The 19,014-nt window shown below is 50.3% G+C and overlaps 1 protein-coding gene across 3 annotated transcripts in view; it reads right to left on the reverse strand.

The window, feature by feature from the left end:
• Positions 1 to 19,014, reverse strand: part of IQCA1 (IQ motif containing with AAA domain 1) — a 182,471-nt gene that overhangs the window by 13,463 nt on the left and 149,994 nt on the right. For all 3 annotated transcript variants that reach the window (XM_011980286.1, XM_011980285.1, XM_011980284.1), the window contains 2 exons: positions 7,957 to 8,043; positions 1,576 to 1,753 (listed from right to left, as the gene is read on the reverse strand). In XM_011980286.1, coding sequence (XP_011835676.1) covers positions 1,576 to 1,753; positions 7,957 to 8,043 — 265 coding nt within the window. The remainder of the gene's footprint in view (positions 1 to 1,575; positions 1,754 to 7,956; positions 8,044 to 19,014) is intronic.

The following is a 19,014-nucleotide window of genomic DNA, read 5'->3' on the forward strand; positions in this document are numbered from 1 at the left end:
TCTGCCTCCTCAGCGTCATCCCACACTGCCTCCACCCCTACTGCCAGCAAGCACTTCTGTCTCCATTAGCACATGCTGTCACCTCCGGCCAACCCCCTCCACCATCTCTAACACTGACAGCGCCATCGCCATCTCACCTCCAAGTCCTCACCGCTCCCCCACCAGTGCAGTGTTACGGTGGCCCCGCCACGAGCCACCCCTGTGCATTCACACCTGTGTGTCCCCGGCCGCCCTGGAATCTAGGCTGGCCCTGTGCCTTCCTCTTGACCAGCAGAGGGTGGAGATGGTCACTCTGTGGCTTGTGAGGCTGGGTCACAAGAATCCTTTCAGCTACTGCCCCAACTTCTTGAAACATGTGCTCATGAGATAACTCCTCATGGGACCCAGCTGCCGGGTGTGAGAAGCTGCACTGGGCCAGGTGCAGCCTGTCCGGTCGACAAAGGTCCCGCTCAGTGCCCATGATGGCAGCAGCAACTCCAGTCACATGCGCGAGTGATCCTGGGTATCCACACTGCCCAGTCTCCAGACGAAGGAGCCTCAACTTTCATGTGACTCTCACGTCATGAGGTACATTAAGGAGAACGCCCCAGCTCTGCCCAGACAACCGTTGGAAGGAAGCACACAGTGGAATAATGTGCTGTTTGAGCCTTCAGGGAGGTTTTCACACAGCACTAGATAACGGAACGGCCGCCAGTACTCTCCTCAGCTTCCCTTGCCATTCGCCATTCCCTCCTCCTGCCCAGCCCACACCCCCCTCTTCTCTTCCTCTACCTCCACCACCACTGCTGCCAACACCCTTTCTCTCTGGGGGCCACATGGGGCCAGGTGCTCTGCTAACACCTCGTGAGTGTCACAGCAGCCCTGTGGCGTGAACCGTTCTCCTGCTTCACAGATGAGAAGATGGAGGCTCAGAAGGGGACCGACTTGTCAGGGTCACCCAGCTATGCAGGGGCAGAACCAGGATTCTGAGCCAGGCGTCCGGAGAGCCCCGACCCAGGCTCCTCCCCGCTCCACTGCTTTGCCTGCCAGGGGCCCTTTTTTTGTGTCATTCCCATTAAAAAACATGTTTCAAAAGTAGTGGATTTTGAATCTATTTAAGGAGAAAGAATTGAAAAAGTAAGCTCTCCTTGTATTTTAATGTTCATTTTAAGTAAATCATCATGCAACTGGACTTTGAGACTGGAAGAAAAAAAAAAAAAACCTAACCCGGTGAAAAGAAACTACACTCTATGAGGAAAACACCATCACCATGGGTGCAAGGTGAGTGATCCTATCTACCTGTCCCAAGAAGAATCAGTACCCACAAGGCTTTTGTCACTGTCAGGGCCAGAAATCATAATCCTCGTCCAGTTTCCTTTTGTCTTGGGTACAGAGAAATAAGCTAAGAACAGAATGTGGCCTAGTGGTTTACATCTGCACCACGTGCTCTGTGTTGGATGCAGGTGCACTCACCCCACCGGGTGCAGGCTCCCCTCATCTGGGGCACACTGGGTCCAAGGGCCACCCACCTGGCAAGCACACAGCGGACAGCCCAGCCTCAGCTACCATGCATGGGAAGGCGCTGGGGGTACTTGCCGTATCTGGAAGCATAGTCTGGTCTAGGCACCAAAATAATTTTCTGGTAAACTCTGCAGAAAGATTGGAGTTCAGCATCGAAGGGACGCCGTGTGGTCCCCACAATCAGAATCCGGTCATCTGGTTTCAGGAGTTTCAGGATTTGGGGAAGGTGTCTTTTCAGGCGTTTAGGTTCATTCTGGGAGAGAGAGAGAAAAAAATGGGTCCACATACAGAAAAAAAGAATGAAAAAATGAAAGAAAATTTACTTAGAATGTGTTGCAGCATCGTTTGTTAAAGTGATTGCAAAGCTCTGACAAACACAATTTCTTAAGGTTTACCCTGGGATGGGTCTTGGAATGTGCTTCCTAGCATGACCCAGTGGATTTTAATTGTCAGTGTTTCCTTTCCTCAACCTCTGGTGTCCAGATTTAGAGGGTGGGAAGGAAGGAAGCACCTTGACCCTAGGAATGGGAAGTGGTGGCTGATTTACAAATGGAAGGAAGCTCACTGGGACTTGTAATGAGCTGTGGTGCTCCCATTTTCCTGAGTTGTTTGGAAGCTGGACACAAGACTTCCTTTGCCGATTGCTGAAACAATGAAGAGCCCAGCTCCTGCATCTCATGTCTGAAAAATACCTGGTTACATAAGATTGTGAAACTTATCTCTCTAAAGCAGTTGGGAAATAGTTTGAACCTGAATTATTTTAGTATAATCTCAGCACTAATGAGGGAGAGGAACGAACGAGGACAGGCTGGCTGTTCAGCACCCCAGGGAGGACGACTTCCAGCCCGTGGGAGTCAGATCTGACCATGTTGCCATGGGCAACAGCCTGGCCGCCAATGAACCTCGCCCCCAGTGCAGACAGCAAAGAGGAAGCCTGGGAAGGAGGAGCACACCAGGGGCAATGATGAGAGCCTCTGCAGAGACTTCCCAAGCACAGTCGAGGCCATTTTTGCTCCCATTTGGCTGATGGCTAATGATGTTCCTGCATCTTTTCATGTGCTTATTGGTCATTTGTGTATCTTATTTGGAAAAATGTGTATTTAGATTGTTGGCCCACTTTAAAAGTTGGGTTATTTGTCTTTTTTATTATTGAGTTGTAAGGGTTCTTTGTAGGTTCTATTAATAGATAGAAAACCCTCAATATTACATGGTTTGCAAACATTTTCTCCTGTTCTGTGGGTTGTCTTTTCACTTTCTTGAGGATGTCCTTTGCAGCAAAAAAAGTTTTTAATTTTGATGAGGTGCAGTTTTTCTTTTGTGGCCTGTGCTTTTGGTGTCATATCTAAGGAACCACTGCCTAATCTAAGGTCACAAAATTTATGCCTATATTTTCTTTTAAGATTGTTCTAGTTTTAGTCCTTATTTTTAGGTCTTTGATACATTATGGGTTGATTTTTGTATATGGTGTGAGGTAAGGGTCCAACTCTTTCTTTTGCAGGTAGCAATCCAATAGTCCCAGCACCACTTATTGAAAAGATTATTCTTTCTGCATTGAATTGTCTTTGCACCTTTGTCAAAATGAACTGTAATATAAGGCTTTATTACTGGATTCTTGATTGTGATCCACTGATCTATGTCTCTTCTTAGGCCAGTACCATACTGTCTTGATTGTTGTAGGTCTGTGGTAAGTTGGAAAATGAAATTGGGACATGTGAACCCCCCAACTTAATTTTTCTTTTGAAGAATGTTTTGGCTGGATCTCTTGAATTTCTGGATGAATTTTAGGATCAGTTACCAATTTCTGCAAATAAGCCAGCTATTTCATGGGAATTGCATTGAATATGTAGGCCAATTTGGGAATTATTACCATCTTAACAAGATTAAGTCTTTCAACCAATGAATACAAATGTCTTTCCATTTATTTACGCTTCCTTTATATTTTTCAACAATGTTGTTGTAGTTTTCAGAAAAGTCTTGCACTTCTCATGTCAAAGAACTTTGTGAGAATAATTTCTTTTATTTTTGAGACAGAATCTCGCTGTGTCATCCAGGCTGGAGTGCAGTTGCACAATCTCTGCTCATTGCAATCACCACCTCCCGGGTTCAAGTGATTCTTGTGCCTCCTGAGTAGCTGGAATTGCAGGTACGCACCACCCATGCCCGGCTCATTTTTGTATTTTTAGTAGAGACAAGGTTTTGCCTTGTTGGCCAGGCTAGTCTCGAACTTCTGACCTTAAGTGATCTGCCTGCCTCGGTCTCCCAAAGTGCTGGGATTACAAGTGTGAGCCACCGTGCCCAGCCCTAAGAACTTTGTGAGAACAATTTCTATAGAGTGGTGGGGGCAGCAAGCTGATGGTGGTGGGTTGAGGGGTGAGACTCGCCTTTAAGGAACAAAGCAGGTGATGGCAGTGACTGGGCATGTGGGGTGCACATGTGAGCTGCCCAAAGAACAATGGAAGTAGGACTGATCTGAGGGTCCTGGTGAGGCTGGAGACTGAGAATCCATGGGGCTAGAGACACACCTGCATGGTCTGTGCCCATCCTCAGCAACCCAGTTGCCATGGTGATGGCAGTGTGATCCCTGCCCTTTCTGAGGCAGGACATGATACTGCTACCTTTGTGTCCTGAAATGGCAGGGACGTTTGAAATGAATCAGCCTATTTGGATAACAAACATTGATCCTGGGCAATGTCCAGAGTGACATCCTTGCTGACGGTGAGGTGCAGTCCCATGAAGAGGGGACAGAAATGGGTGTGTCATTCAATTGGTAGTTCCCCTACACTCAGACCACCCCTGTTCCAGTGCAGAGCTATCCATTATGCACGAGACCTGTGCACTCATCAATCATGCCAGCAAACCACCCCACAGTCACCTGGCCACCTCCAAAACCGCCGCCCCTACTGCGGGGCCTGCCAGTCCCTCACAACTGTATTTCTTTGGGCAATTTCAGACTAGTGGCTAGCATCCACGCAGCAATTTCAATTTGCTATTCTGCAGTTAGCTCCACAAAACAACCGCCACAGCCAGCCCCCAGAAAGCAGCAATTCCTTGGTGGAGGCACTATCGTGATGTCAGGGAGGCGCTTGCTAGATGAAGTAACAAAGGGTAATGGGGCAGAAAATGCAGGAGCAGCCTGTGCGCCTCATTCTTTACCGCCTTCGCCTCAGACACAAACAACTGACTGAGTGCACTCGAGGTGCAGATGGGAGGAGACACTGCTCTCCTTCTAGGAGGAGGAGAAAGGGAGCGGGCCTGGTCCAGGTGTCTGCCGGGGGCAGGGGTGTGTTTGTAAAAGTGGCAGGGGTTGGAGGGGGGGGCCTACTTGGAGTTTGCACTTTGCTGAAATTCTAGAGGTGTGAGGGCTTCTCTCAAAGGTTGCTGAGGACAGAGAGAGGGGAACAGGAGTGTGGGCAGGAGGACAGAGAATTCCAGAGTAGGCCCCATTTGGTTCTAAGACAAGAGGGCCCCAAAGGCAGGTTTGGGGATGATGTTTAGAGCAGCCCCAGGGCTGAGAGGGCCGCAGGGATGCGGTGTGGTTTAGGTGCACCAGGAGGGCTGACCGTATGGGCAGAAGGCGAAGCTGGTGGTTTGCCCTCGGTGTCTTCCAGCCCGTGCTGTGCATGGGCGGGAGAAGGTCCTGGCCTCTGCATTCTGGCAACCTTGTTTCTGAATCCCAGCATGAGCCCTGAGCAGCTGTGTGCCTTCTGGGAGCCTTTGTTCTCTTTTGTGACACAGAGGAAACAATGCCTTCCTCTCAGGGTTGCTGGGAGTTTCCCTGACATACGTATTGTGCTTGGGAAAGAGGAGGTGTTCAATCGACGTCCCCCACCACCACCGGGGTCCCCCTTTTCCTGTCCACAGCAGTGTCCCTGCACCCGCGAAGTTTGGCTTCCATGCTCGGGAGGCGTCACTGGTCTTCGCCATGCCCCATCCCCGGGTGAACTTCCTGCCTCTGACTGTGGGAGGGGCCTCACCCCAAAGGCAGAGGTGCTGGAGGGTGCCTTCAGTCACTGTGGATTTTCAAGGGGATTTCCCGGAGTCCCTTAACCCCAGGGCAAGGTCGGCCCTGCTGCCTGTATGGCGGCTGTAGCTGGTGGAGTGCCAGCCTCCTGGATGTTCTTCTCTGTGCCTCTGTGTCCTTGGGATCAGGGCAGTCTTTGGGACAGAGGCCGGGGCAGGTGGGAGGAAGGACACTGGGCTCCCTAGGTGGCTGAGTGATACAATAAGGAGCCAGTTACAGTGCCTCCTGGGCTCCTCTTGCCTGTGGATGCCTCTGCTGCCCTTGGCTTTTGGTCACCTTCAGAATGTGGACTTCCAGTGCTCATGGCTACCTGGGGCCCTGGTGGCTGAGGATCTTGGATGAGACAGAGTCTCAGAGGCTGGGAGGCTGGGAAGGACAGCAGGACTGGCCCAGTCATGGCCCTGGAGACGCGGGAAGGCAGCAGGAACTCTGCAGCCCTGCTCCCTGAGGGGAGGCCCCGCAATGCTATCACTGCACGGTGCAGGCCGAGTGGAGCTGGAGTTCCGTGTAGAGCTGGGCATGCACAAGCAATGGTTTTCTCCCCCGCCCCTCTCCTGCTGCAGCACTGGAGCCAGGGGTGGAAATACTGGGGGTGGGGGGTGGAGGATGGTGTTCATGCCTCTTGCAGCTCTGAGTCTGGGGTGGCTCAGGTCCCCTGGTCGGCCTTGCAGATGCTCAGGAAGCTGGGGTGCCCTTTGGCTTGCAGTCCCCTAGGACTTATCCCAGGATGTGACTCCTGGTCCTCAGTGCAGTTGACCTCCCCAACAGACGACGGACTCCTCTAATGGGAAGGGGACCGAGAAAACGTCCAATTCGTCCACAACAAAGACCATGCCTCCAGTGGCCTTCATTTCCTACAGGGACAAAGCGGGGCATGGGCAGGGTTTGCGCGAATCAGGGACGGTGCTGAGAGGTTCGCTCTGTGTCAGCAGCAAAAGGGCTGATTCAGGGCAGGGTTCTGCAGGCTCGGCTGCCGCTTCATGGCTTTCTGTTCCCTCCTCAGCGGGCCTCCTTCCCCTCACATCCACTCCCTTTATGCGAGGGTGTCTACAGGGCCTATATTTCATTCCCTGCCTCCAGCTTTCTCTCAAAGGCCCCCTCTCAGCGCTCCTTCCCCAGTGCTCCTCTGGCTCTCTCAGGAGGAACATTCCCATTCCCTTTGCTCTCTAAGACTCAGACGTGCAGTGAGCAGACAGCCGCAAACACTGATGGCAAGCCCAGGGCACTGTGGGAGAATGCAGGGGGCTGCAGGAACTCGGAGTCCGCGCAGGCTAAAATGCTTTCATTTAATAGTAAAGGAAGCGGAGGCTCAGAGAGGTTAAGTTACCTGTTTAAGGACACACTGCCAGCTGTGTGAATGCTGTGCATGGCTGGCGTGAGTTCCAGGCCAGTGTCTTCCATTCCCCAGGCTGATGTGTGGCGGGAGAGGGAATAGCCCCTGCCCATGAATGAGCTAGGTTTCTGATAACTCCAGGTGTGTGACACCTGGGACGAAACACTGCCCTGCATTTCTCTTAGACGTGGGACCTGGTGGAGAGCCCCGTCATTCCTGCCATCCATTTTGCATAACTACTTGTGGACCTTTTCAAGTTTTTATGCAATGCAGCAACTTCGCCAGCAGAGGGAGCGAACTACTAGAATCCCAGATTAAATAATAAATGAGTTCTCTGAACACTTTCTGAAATGACAGGGCAATCAAGGCTCATTTGGGGAAGAAAAGATTGAGCTTCCACTCTTTATCCAAATCATCTCTACCTGCGAAAAGTGATGTATAATACATAAGGATCAAAAGTGATTAAAATCCTTATGAATTTAATCAGAAATTCACAGTTAACCACTATTTGCTTTGGTGCAAATTGATGTGGAATAACAATCTCGTGTATCTGCACATTTTTTTTTAACTTGTGGGAAATTTGCTGGTGATTTGTGGGGGGAAGTGGCGGGTCGGGGGGACCATTGAAAGGAGAGAAAAGAAGGAAGGAAGCAATTGAAACAGGACTCCCTGGAGGCCCCGAATGCTGTGCACTTAGCAGTTCTGTTGAGGGTCTTTGTTCATAAATTTTGGGTCTTTTGCTATTTATTATGATGAACAATAGGAAATCCTAATAATAACTCCTATGTGTGCCATTTGCTTTAACTGAGCAGAGTTCTCTAAATTGTTCGTTACCTCTGAATCGTATGTTTGGGTGGAAAATCCCTCTCCCCTTTCTTCCACGCTTTCTTTCCTTTCCTTCCAAACTATGCCTCATAAAGTCAGACCACAGAACCCTTTCAAGTACAGACAGGACAGACAGACAGAGACCACTACAGAGAGCCTCTGTGTTTCCTTACTTGCTTGAAAAGGCAAGGCCTTCTCGAAAAGTAGAGGTAGGCCCTGGTAAGGGCCTCCTTTGGAGGAAAGAAAAGGCCAAAGTAAGGCATGAGAAAGTCCTCACCGTCTTTTCTGCGTTGGGAACTTTTTTGTAGAAGGTTTTTTCTGTGTCTTCAATCCACACCACGGAGGGCTGGAGCTGTCGAGCCACCTGCAGAGGAAAAGGCAGGGCCCTGCTTGTAAATGCACTTCCCTCTCAGGTGTGCAGAGCCCTGGTTGTAAATGTGCTTCCCTCTGGGGTGTGCAGAGCCTTCCCTCTCAGGTCTGCGGAGCCCTGCTTGTAAATGCACTTCCCTCTCAGGTGTGCAGAGCCCCTGCTTGTAAATGCACTTCCCTCTCAGGTGTGCAGAGCCCCTGCTTGTAAATGCACTTCCCTCTCAGGTGTGCAGAGCCCTGGTTGTAAATGTGCTTCCCTCTCAGGTGTGCAGAGCCCTGGTTGTAAATGCACTTCCTTCTGGGGTGTGCAGAGCCCTGGCTGCAAACCTGCTTCCCTCTGGGGTGTGCAGAGCGCTGGTTGTAAATGCACTTCCCTCTCAGGTGTGCAGAGCCCTGGTTGTAAATGTATTTCCCTCTCAGGTGTGCAGAGCCCTGGTTGTAAATGCACTTCCCTCTGGGGTGTGCAGAGCCCTGGTTGTAAATGTATTTCCCTCTCAGGTGTGCAGAGCCCTGGTTGTAAATGTATTTCCCTCTGGGGTGTGCAGAGCCCTGGTTGTAAATGCACTTCCTTCTGGGGTGTGCAGAGCGCTGGTTGTAAATGTATTTCCCTCTGGGGTGTGCAGAGCCCTGGTTGTAAATGTATTTCCCTCTGGGGTGTGCAGAGCCCTGGTTGTAAATGTATTTCCCTCTCAGGTGTGCAGAGCCCTGGTTGTAAATGTATTTCCCTCTGTGGTGTGCAGAGCCCTGGTTGTAAATGTATTTCCCTCTCAGGTGTGCAGGGCCCTGCTTGTAAATGTGCTTCCCTCTGGGGTGTGCAGAGCCCTGCTTGTAAATGCACTTCCCTCTCAGGTGTGCATCTGCTCTCCCAGGAGCAGGGCGAGACGCTCCCTGTCCGGCTCCTCAGCTGTGCTGCACAGGCACAGGAATGTTCTGCAGCTCGAAACCTGCCCCACCACGTCCCCTCCTTCACAGCAGCAGAAGTTCCCCTCCCTCCCCTAACCCCCTCCTCTCTCAGTCCTGTTCTGACAGGCAGGACAAGCTTGAGGACAAACATTCTGCTCTAGGACCCCAACATCCTCTCAGTTTGGCTTGAAAGAAACCCCCAGTTTTCTGCTGAAAATGAATGGAGAACTGGGCCACGAGTTTTAATTACCGCCTCTGGCCGTTCCCAGGTTTATTCAAGTTTGCTTACCATGAGAAAAACCCGTTTCAGCACTCGGGCCCCCACGAGGCTATTTGTTCATCTCTGTTTGGCTGTGCCTTTGTGGCCCAGGCTCCCCCTGAAAGGCGGCTCCGAGCCCCTCTGGACAAGCAGGGCCTCGCGACAGAGCTGGGATGGGACTTACCGTGGGCCCGTGAATAATTGCTGTACACCTAACAATCTCTTCAAAGCACCCCCATGATAGCGAAGTTCAGGTATTTTTGCAACAATTTGTGCTTTGTGCGAAATTGTGACAGATAAAAGCCGTGGTGAATACAGCGTTATGTACTCCTATTTTTATATTTCTTAAAACATCATTAAGGCAGCAGGCATGATTTTAAACCAAGACAGTCATTCAATAAGTGATGGAAAAATCACTAGGGACACTGCACTGTGTCTGCCTCCCCGTCATTATGTATGAAGTGGCAAGTCGGGGCTATAAAGCAGATTATGCACCTTCAAAGGCAGAAGTGGGCACTGATTGAACTGGATCCTTGCGCTGGCCCAACGCCTGGGCCGGCTGCATTCCCAGGCCCCAGCACACACGGACATTCAGAGAGAAAAGAGTGCCAGCCACAAACACCATTTGGTAGGTGTTGTTTTGCAGACCCAGAGTCACAGAATTTAGGAACTCAGAATCCCAAATTTTAATCCTGATCCCTGAGCCGGTGTGGTGTGATAACTGCAGTGAGTGAGCTGGCAGACGTGTGCCAGGCATCAGCCACCCATGTGCCCAGCATCACACATGGCCAGAGCCAGCACACACCTGGTGCTGCCTCCTCCTGGAGGCCTTCGCACATGTGGAATAACCTGCTCATTTCATCTGAACCCTACGAAGCAGGAACCACTGGTATCATCCCTGTTTGCAGACGAGGAAACCGAGGCTTGCAGACGTTAAGTGACGGCCCTGGTCACACGGGTGCAGTGTGGCAGCAGCAGGACTGGAGGCCAGGCTGGGGGCTGGACTCCGTGCTGGCACCTAAGGCAGCCTCCATGGGTTCCCTCATCTACTCTCACCACCACTGTGAGGGGCCAGCCCTAGGACCTCTGCTTCGGAGCTGAGAACTGAGGCCCCAGAGACGAGTAGGTGGTCATGTTACAGTGGGGAGCTAGTCGGGCATGAGCAGGGCAGGAGAGGGAGGAGAGGGCTCCTTCCAATACATACACACACCAGCAATGTCAGGTGACCATCCCATGACGGGCAGGAGGTTGTTTACTGTCTCTATAATAATCATTGGTCACAGCCTGCACTAGCGAAAGGCAGTCTCCTGATAAACAGAAACACCGGAAGCTGGCGATCAGCAGCTTCCCAATAAGATCTCAGGGGTTGGGCCAGTGGGTTCAAGCATGCGCATTAAGAGGCAAAATGGTGGAGTTTAAGTGGTCTAGGACCTTTCAGGCACATTCTACTGGTAAGGGAAGAACATCTCAAGTGAGCATGTGCACAACTCCAGTAAACACACTGCGCATGCTCCCTCCCGGCCCCTGTGCACGCCGACAGCACACCCCAAGGGAAGAATCAGGGGAGAAGGGGTGAAAGACCCCAGAAGCATGCCAACATATCAAACCCAGGCTGGAGGGCAGTGGCGCGATCTTGGCTGACTGCAACCTCTGCCTCCCGGGCTCAAGCGATTCTCCTGCCTCAGCCTTCCGAGTAGCTGGGTTTACAGGGGCGTGCCACTACGCCTGGCTAGTTTTTGTATTTTTAGTAGAGACGGGGGTTTCACCACTTTGGCCAGGCTGGTCTTGAACTCGTGACCTCAAGTGGTCCGTCTGCCTCGGCCTCCCAAAGTGCTGGGATTCCAGGCGTGAGCCACCGCGCCTGGCCAGTGCACCTGTCTTTCAAGTAACCCACCCTGCACTCTTCCAAGTATCCCTTCCTTCCTTTCCTTCCTGCTCTAAAGCTTTCTAATAAACTTCTACTCCTGCTCTCAAACTTGCCGAGCCTGGTCTCTCCTTCTGCCTCCTTGGTCCAATTCTTTCTTCTGAGGAGGCGAGAACTGAGGTTGCTGCAGGCCCGTATGGATTTGCCACTACTAACATACTTCGGTGCTGCATGACTTGGATACGTTTTGCTGCTAACAAAACCCAAACCCTCATCTTTAAATCCCAGAGGCCTCGCCCTCTTCCTTCATGGGCCATCACTTCTACGTCAGATACCAGTAAATACACTGTGTATGTTCCCTCTTAAGTGCTGGCGGGCCACTGTGCATGCGGACAGCACACCCCAAGGGAAGAATTGGGGAGAAGGGACGCAAGACCCCAGAAGCACGCCAACATATCAAACTCAGGCTGGAGTGCAGGGGTGCGATCTTGGCTGACTGCAACCTAGAGCACCAGACCTTCTACCCTTCTTTCTGCTGAATGTAGGGGTGACCTGCATTTGTGGGCATTTTATTTTGGCCTTGCCACTAGGATTTTATTTTTTGGCATGATCAGGGAACATTTTTACACTGCTGATGGGAATGTAAACTCGTACAGTTGCTGTGGAAAACAGTGTGGAGATTCTATAAAGTAGTAAAAGTAGAACTACCATTTGATCCGGCAATCCCACTACTGTATCTACCCAGAGGAAAAGATATGAAAATGATACTTGCACATGGATGTTTATACTTGCACATGCAGCACAATTCACAATTGCAAAATTGTGGAACCAACCCAAGTGCCCATCGGTCAATGAGTGGATAAAAAACTGTGGTATGTATATGTGATGGAATACTACTCAGCCATAAAAAGAAATAAATTAACAGCACTTGCAATGACCTGGATGAGACTGGAGATTATTATTCTAAGTGAAATAACTCAGGAATGGAAAACCAAACATCATATATTCTCACTAGGACGTGAAGGCCTAAGAATGACACAATGGACTTTGGGAACCTGTGGGGAAGAGTGGGAGGGGGGTGAGGGATAAAAGACTACAAAGAGGGTGCAGTGTATACTGCTCAGGTGATGGGTGCACCAAAATCTCACAAATCACCACTAAAGAACTTACTCGTGTAACCAAATACCACCTGTACCCTAATAACTTACGGCAAAAAATAAAAAAATAAAAAAAAAATCAAAATCTCAAATCTCAAATCAATGCGTAGGTTATTACCTATAGCACCTGCCAGTGGACTTGAGAAGCAAGTCTATTTCAAAGCCTAGCCGAGAAGACTAGCTGATGAGGAGAAACACCAAGCCGGGTGCTTTGCCCCCAAGCTTTCATCAATGAAACAGACAAAATGCTACAGGAAAAAGTAACTCTCTCCTCTTCTCTCTTCATCTTTGATTTTTTAAAAAAAAGCTTAATAAAATCAGCTCTCTGGGAGATCACAGCAAAGTATTACGTGATTCTCTAGCTTAAACATTCTGTGCTTCTACAAAGAAAGCTTTTGCATAAAATGTAGATTCGAAGGGGTCTCTGAGTTCTGGTCAGTGTGCAGGAGAAAGTCGCGGCAGGAGGGAAATCCAGGAGAAAATGCAGGGCGTGCTCAAGGGCCTTTGGAAATGGAGCTCGACGCTGTACACTGAACTGAGCTATACTGATCCTGGCTGGGCACCATACCCTCCGCTAGAGTAGCAAGGGCAGGAAGAGGAACGGGATGGGTCCTGTCCGAACAGGGTCACTCCAACCGGGAAGCGCACCCAGTCAGGAGCAACAGCACCAGGTGGTGTTGACAACAACACGTGCTTGAAAGTTGGAGAAAAGAGATCCCTGTGCGCGGAGTCTCACAGTAGCAGGTAAGAGAGGAGGGACAGAGTATGAGCTGTACAAAGGACAGAGTACAAAGCCTCTTTCTTTCACTGACAGTTCAGTGCTTCTCACTGGGATCACCCGGGGAGCTTTGGAAAATACGACCTCCAGGTCCCAGTCGTGGAGATTCTGGTGTGACTGGGGTGTCGTCTGGCGTCCGCAGTTTTTAAAGCTCCCCAGATGATGCTGAAGAGCAGCCACGGTCAGGAAGCCCCACCCGGAAGCAGAGATGTCTATTATGCGCTGGCTTAGGCACAGGGGCCCAAAGACCCTGCCCTGGTTTCTCTGCACTCTCTCAATACCACCTTGAGGGCCAATCTCATCCACTCTGGTAGCTTCAGTTGGTGTCTACGTGCTGACCACACCCAAATGCACATCCAGAGCTCTAGGCCGGAGGTTCCATTCCCACATGGAATGGGAAGCCTCAGGAGGCCGCCTTCCCTCCCTCCATCCTGCCTCCTGCCGGTTCCCTGTGTGACTCTGCTCCTACCCAAGCCAGAGGCCTGGGTATCCACCCTTGTCTCATTCCCCATGCCTAACAACCCCACAGTCTATTCATGGCACTTCCTAATCCCTTTCAACTCCAAGTCTTCCATTCTCTCAGCTCCTTGGTGCAAGCCCCCAATTTCCTTCCAACATGGCCTGGGCACTGCTGCCAAGGGACGGAGCTGAAGAGCGAGGAGGGGGCAAGTTCCAAGGGGCCATTGTTCCCTTACAGCTATTTTAAGTCAAAAGCTTCCCTACTTTCAGCCCAAAAGTAAATAAGAACATGAGACGTTGTATGTGAAAAGGTTTACACTTCTTAGAGAAAAGATAATTTGTAATAACAAAGACAAGACCTTATTTTTTTCAGTACCTCTTAAGAATCTTAGTTTTAGAACTGAAATCAATGGAGAAATCATCTTCACATCAACAACTGTCTCTTCAGATTGGATAAAGAAAATGTGGTACATATGCACCATGGAATACTATACAGCCATAAAAAAAGAACAAGACCATGTCTTTTGCAAGAACATGGATAGAGCTGGAGGCCATTATCCTTAGCAAGCTAATGCAGGAACAGAAAACCAAATACCACTTATTCTCACTTATAAGTGGGAGCTGAACAGTGCGAACACATGGACACAAAGAAGGGAACAACAGGCCCTGGGGCCTCCTTGCGGGTGAGGGTTTGGAGGAGGAAAAGGAGTGGAAAAAATCATTACTGGGTACTGGGCTTAATGCCTGGGTGATGAAATAATGTATACAACAAACTCCTGCGACACAAGTTTACCTGTGGACCAAACCTGCACACACACCCCCGAAATACAAGTTAAAAACACAAACGAAAACAACCGTCTCTCGTCTTAGCTGACTGCACTCGGGGCTGCTGTGGATTACTTCGCACGATGTCCACGTGGCAAGCAATGGGTTTTCCATAGCTCCTATTGGGACCTCTATTTTCTCAACCCAGATGGGAACTGCAGATGTGAATACCAAGAATTTCAGCATTAACTTTTCTCTTTCTGCTCTTAACAAACGAAGCTGCGCAGCCTTGAAACAGGAATCGTACTAACTTGGAATGATTTGAGACTCACAATCTTGTTTCCAGCATCTGATTCTAAATCAGTTGTTTTGAAAACGGCGGCACCGTTCTGTTGACTGTGACGTCAGTGATTGTTCCTTTAAGTTGGAGCTCCTTCAGAACTAATGGGGGAATTCCATGCTTCCTGTATTTTTAACACACACCTGTGAAGGAATTCCTTTCCCTAGTTCACCAGCTTTGGGGACACACAGGTTGTACGGGGCACTCTGGACTGATGTGGTTTGGAAGGGCTCAATTATTACCAAACAAAACAGAAAACACTTTCCAAGAGTGTTCTCGGATAATGGTAACAATACAACTAACGTTTGTTTGCCAAGTGCTCTGGCGTCCAGGACACCATTTCCATCCTTGCTGGATACATGTTCCATGTGTGCCAACCACACCCCACGGCTCTGCCCTTTCACAGATGAGGCTGCTGAGGCAGAGCCAGGTGAGGGGTGAGTCACATGCTGGCTCAGCAACTGGTAAGTGCTGGAGGTGGGAGTGGGATCTGGGTCTGCCCAGCACCCACAAGGCCTTGCATGGCCACCACATTGCCAGGGGAGACGGGATGCCTATTCTAAAGTGTTTCTCTACCCTTGACCTGTATCATCCGCTACCATCTTTCATCCTAGCAGGAAGAATCCTAAAGCCATCACTGTCTTGCCTTCCAGAGCTCGGATCTCTGGCTTTCCTGACCTTCCCCTGGGGAAGCTGAGGGGGGCTGCTGGTTGCGGGACCCCTGGTGACCATGTTCAGGTCTGACCACAGAGAAGACAGGCGTGGAAACTGAGGCAGTGTCAAGTGGAAGCTGCTTTGTCCAGGAGGGATGAAAGGGACAGAGGTTGCTTCTCTTGGAGAAGAGAAGACTGGAGGCAGGTAAGTTTGCTCTTTTCAAATGCGTGAAAGACTGCCATGGGGAAGAAAGGTTTTGCTAAGTTTGGCCCTGAATGTAGAATGAAGGCTGTTCTTTCATTTCTTCCTTTATAAGACGTTTACAGAAGAGCTTTGATGTGCCAGGCACTGTGCTAGGTGCCAAGGTCACAAAGAGTAATAAGCAGGGTCCCTGACCTCCAGGAGCCCACCTGTGGTAGGAGAGAGCAGACCTGAGGTTGAGGGTGTTCCAAGGAAATCAGGATGTCAGTGAGGGCCACCAACGACAGAAAGGGGGAGAAGTGGGCAGGTGGGGGGAACTAGGAATGGAGACCACAGATAGCGGTTAAAGCAGACAGGCCTTCCAAGGTCTCCAGAAGATCAGATGGTCTGAAGTGGGGGGAAGCGCCCTGCTCGGGCCAGGAGCCAGGGCACAGGGTGAGGTGTCCTCACTTGGGGCACACGGGGAGTGCCTGGCACTTCTGGAAGGTGCGTGGCCACGCTACAGAGGTTGCTTGTATCCTAGAGGCTGTGGAAGGCATGGAAAAGACTTAAATCAAGAACTTTGATCCTTTTTATGTTACAGAAAAATCCCTCTGGGGAGTGTGTAGAGGAGGACGTGGTGGGAGCTGTGCCAGCCTCGGGGAGCAGGCAGGTGTGGGCGGTGGCACAGTGAGGACAAGGCCCAGGCAGGGAGGTGCTGCGGGGCTGCTGCAGGGAGAAGATGAGAGCCTGCAGCGGGGGATAGGCAGGGCGGGATGGGGAGGGCAGGACTGGCCAGACAGTGGGTTGTGGGTTGCGGGAGGGGGCTTGATGCTAGATGTGCAGAGGATGGTAATGAGGTCAGTGTCGGCTGCCATGAGCCCCCGCAGAGCGGGGCAGGCAGGGAGAGCTGCTGGGGCCAGAGAGGAGGAGAGAGGCAAGGGCCGGAAAGGCCTCCAAGGCCACAGCAAACCACCGGCAGTGGACGCCTCGAGTGGATGGAAGGAATTCCCGAGTAAAGGGGGACAGTGGATGAGGCCAGGAGAGGGTGGCAGAGAGCCCAGGGCCACACAGGGAAGACGGTGATAGAGGAGGAGGTCTGGGCTGCCAAGGGGCAGCAGCTGTGGAGAGAAGGGACGGGTCTGGAGGGATAGCCAGCCTCGAAACCAGGGGGCCAACAAGCGGGGGGTGGGGGGGGCGGCCAACGGTGGCCTGTGCTGGCCAGAGAGTTTGGTAATGAGGAGGTCACTGGTGGCCTTGGCAGGGAGTGGAGGGAACAGAGCCAGGTGACAGGGAGAGCTCCTGCAGAAAGACGGGCAGACAGTAAGCCTGGGGAGGATGTGGCACTGGGGTAGTCAGTGCCCAGGAAATGTTTGGGGATAGCATGGGCTAGGGACAGAAGGCAGCAGGATGGGCTGGGAGGAGAAGGGCTCATCTTCCTTGCACCACAGACACCAGAGGGCAGGGTGGCTGCTGCTGCAGAAAGCGTGCAGGCCGCACAAGAAATGTTTGCAGGCACCTCTGCTGGGAATAAGATCTGCTCTTACACTTTGCGGAAAAGCAGTGTTCTTTAGTAAAAATCTCAGAATATACAGAACGGCAGAAACAACACCTTTTCTCCCTCCACCTAGAATCAACCGTCGAACATTTCCTGTCCTTACAGATCCTTTACGAAAATGGGATCTTGTTCAATACATACTGCTTTATGGGCTGCTTTGTTCATGTCATATGAAAGTTATTTCTCCATTATCAATTTTAACAGGAAGCACCAGGATTAGGGTTCTAATTAATCCCCTGTTTTTGAAGGTATAGATGGTTTCCATCTTTTACTACTCCAAATAGTATTTATTTAGGGCACCTGGCTGCGAATTTCCTTAGAGTGACTGCCAGGAGAGGCTTCCAGGTGGAGGCGCCTGGGCGTTCTGTGCGTGTCGTTTTTGCGCGTGCTGTCGCACTGCCCTCCTGGGGTTCCATCTGTTTACACTGTCCCCAGGAATAAATGAGGGCTCTGGGTTTCCACACTCTTCTCCTCGACAAGGATTAATAATAAAAAACTCTCTGCCAATTTGCTAATGAAAAATGGTATCCTTTGCTTTTCTAATTTTCATTTAGCTATGAAAAGGCTTCATTGAAATTACCCACAGTTAGTTTGAGGTCATGGACAATTATATTAATTAATTCATAATTGAACTTTCCAGAGTTCTGTCGGATAGTTCCCTTCACCTGCCAGTAGAGGGCTCTTCGCTCCTATCAAATATCACTAGAGGGTTTTTGTTTTGTGTCAATTATGAAATAAAGACAAATCGCCACCGTGTGCTTTTTCAAATGCTAGCAAGTTCTAGCAAAGAACTAAAGACCTCTCCATCCACATGCATTTTATGGGATTGATCTTTTGTATTTTCCAAAGAAACACTGTCAAACCTTCACCATCAGAATTAGATTCTCAGGGGATAATGGCTCAACAATTAAAACCTGTTTGTGTTTCGGCACGCATGAGTTATGAAGATGCTCTGCCCAGATGACCTCTGGACATTTTGGAGGTTCTCTCTGAAAGAATCCTATTTTGCTTGCCAAGGAGAACTGCAGGAATAAAACAGCTACTTGTTTTTTTCAGCTACTGTGTCTCAGCTGAAACTCATTCACTCATTCATTCATCCCACACGTATTTACGGTGCATCTGAGAGCTCTGTGGTAGGAGGCAGGGGTGTCTGGGAGTTGGGAGACATGGTCCCTGCCTGTAGAGGGTGCAGCTGCCTGTGTCTGAATGGGCGACGCTGAGTGAGGTGCTGCGGGGTTAGGGAGGGTACGGGGGAGTGAGGCCTATTTGTAGGGGGAGAGGGTTCACTTTCCCATACTGTGGTCACTTGGATTCTGTTTAAATAGTTCATATGACACTTTGGCCTGCATTTCCACTATTGAAAAATTATATTTTAAGTTTCTATTTCGTTGTAATACCTTTTATGTACTTGCAGAGGTTACTTCAAGTCCTCACTGCAATTAGCTGGACATAAACCATAAATGATCATCAAAAGAAGGGCAGAGGTATACTACAAAGAGAAGCCTGGCTGGGCTGACCCTGGGTGGGATGGGAGGTAAACTGAGGCAGAGCAAAGAACCAGAGAGGAGCTGGGATGCAGCGGCTCACAGGAAAGACTGGGCAGAGTAACTAGGACAGGACATGCATGTATGTGTGTGTATATGTGGTCAATGTGTGTGTCAGTGTATGTGAGAGTGTGTGTATGTGTGTGTGTACATGTGCGTGTGCATGTTAGTGCATATGAGCATGTGTCAGTGTGCACATGTGTGCGTGTTAGTGTGTGCACGTGTGCGTGTATGTTAGTGTGCGTGTTAGTGTGCATGTGTGTTAATGTGTGTGCGTGTGCGTGTATGTTAGTGTGCACCTGTGTGAGTGTATGTTAGTGTGCGTGTGTGTGTTAGTGTGCGTGTGTAAGTGTGTTTGTGTGTGTGTGTGTGTGTCGGGGGCAGGCTGGTGCTAGTAACAGGAACATGTCGATGCAATTAGTGCTTCTCCAGACTGTGTTCAAGGGGAAGGTGTTGGATGGTGGGGGGCGTCAGGCTTACAAACCACCTGAACTTAACTCTTGAA

This window comes from Mandrillus leucophaeus, unplaced genomic scaffold (assembly GCF_000951045.1).
Source record: "Mandrillus leucophaeus isolate KB7577 unplaced genomic scaffold, Mleu.le_1.0 Scaffold21, whole genome shotgun sequence".
NCBI classification, from domain to species: domain Eukaryota; kingdom Metazoa; phylum Chordata; class Mammalia; order Primates; family Cercopithecidae; genus Mandrillus; species Mandrillus leucophaeus.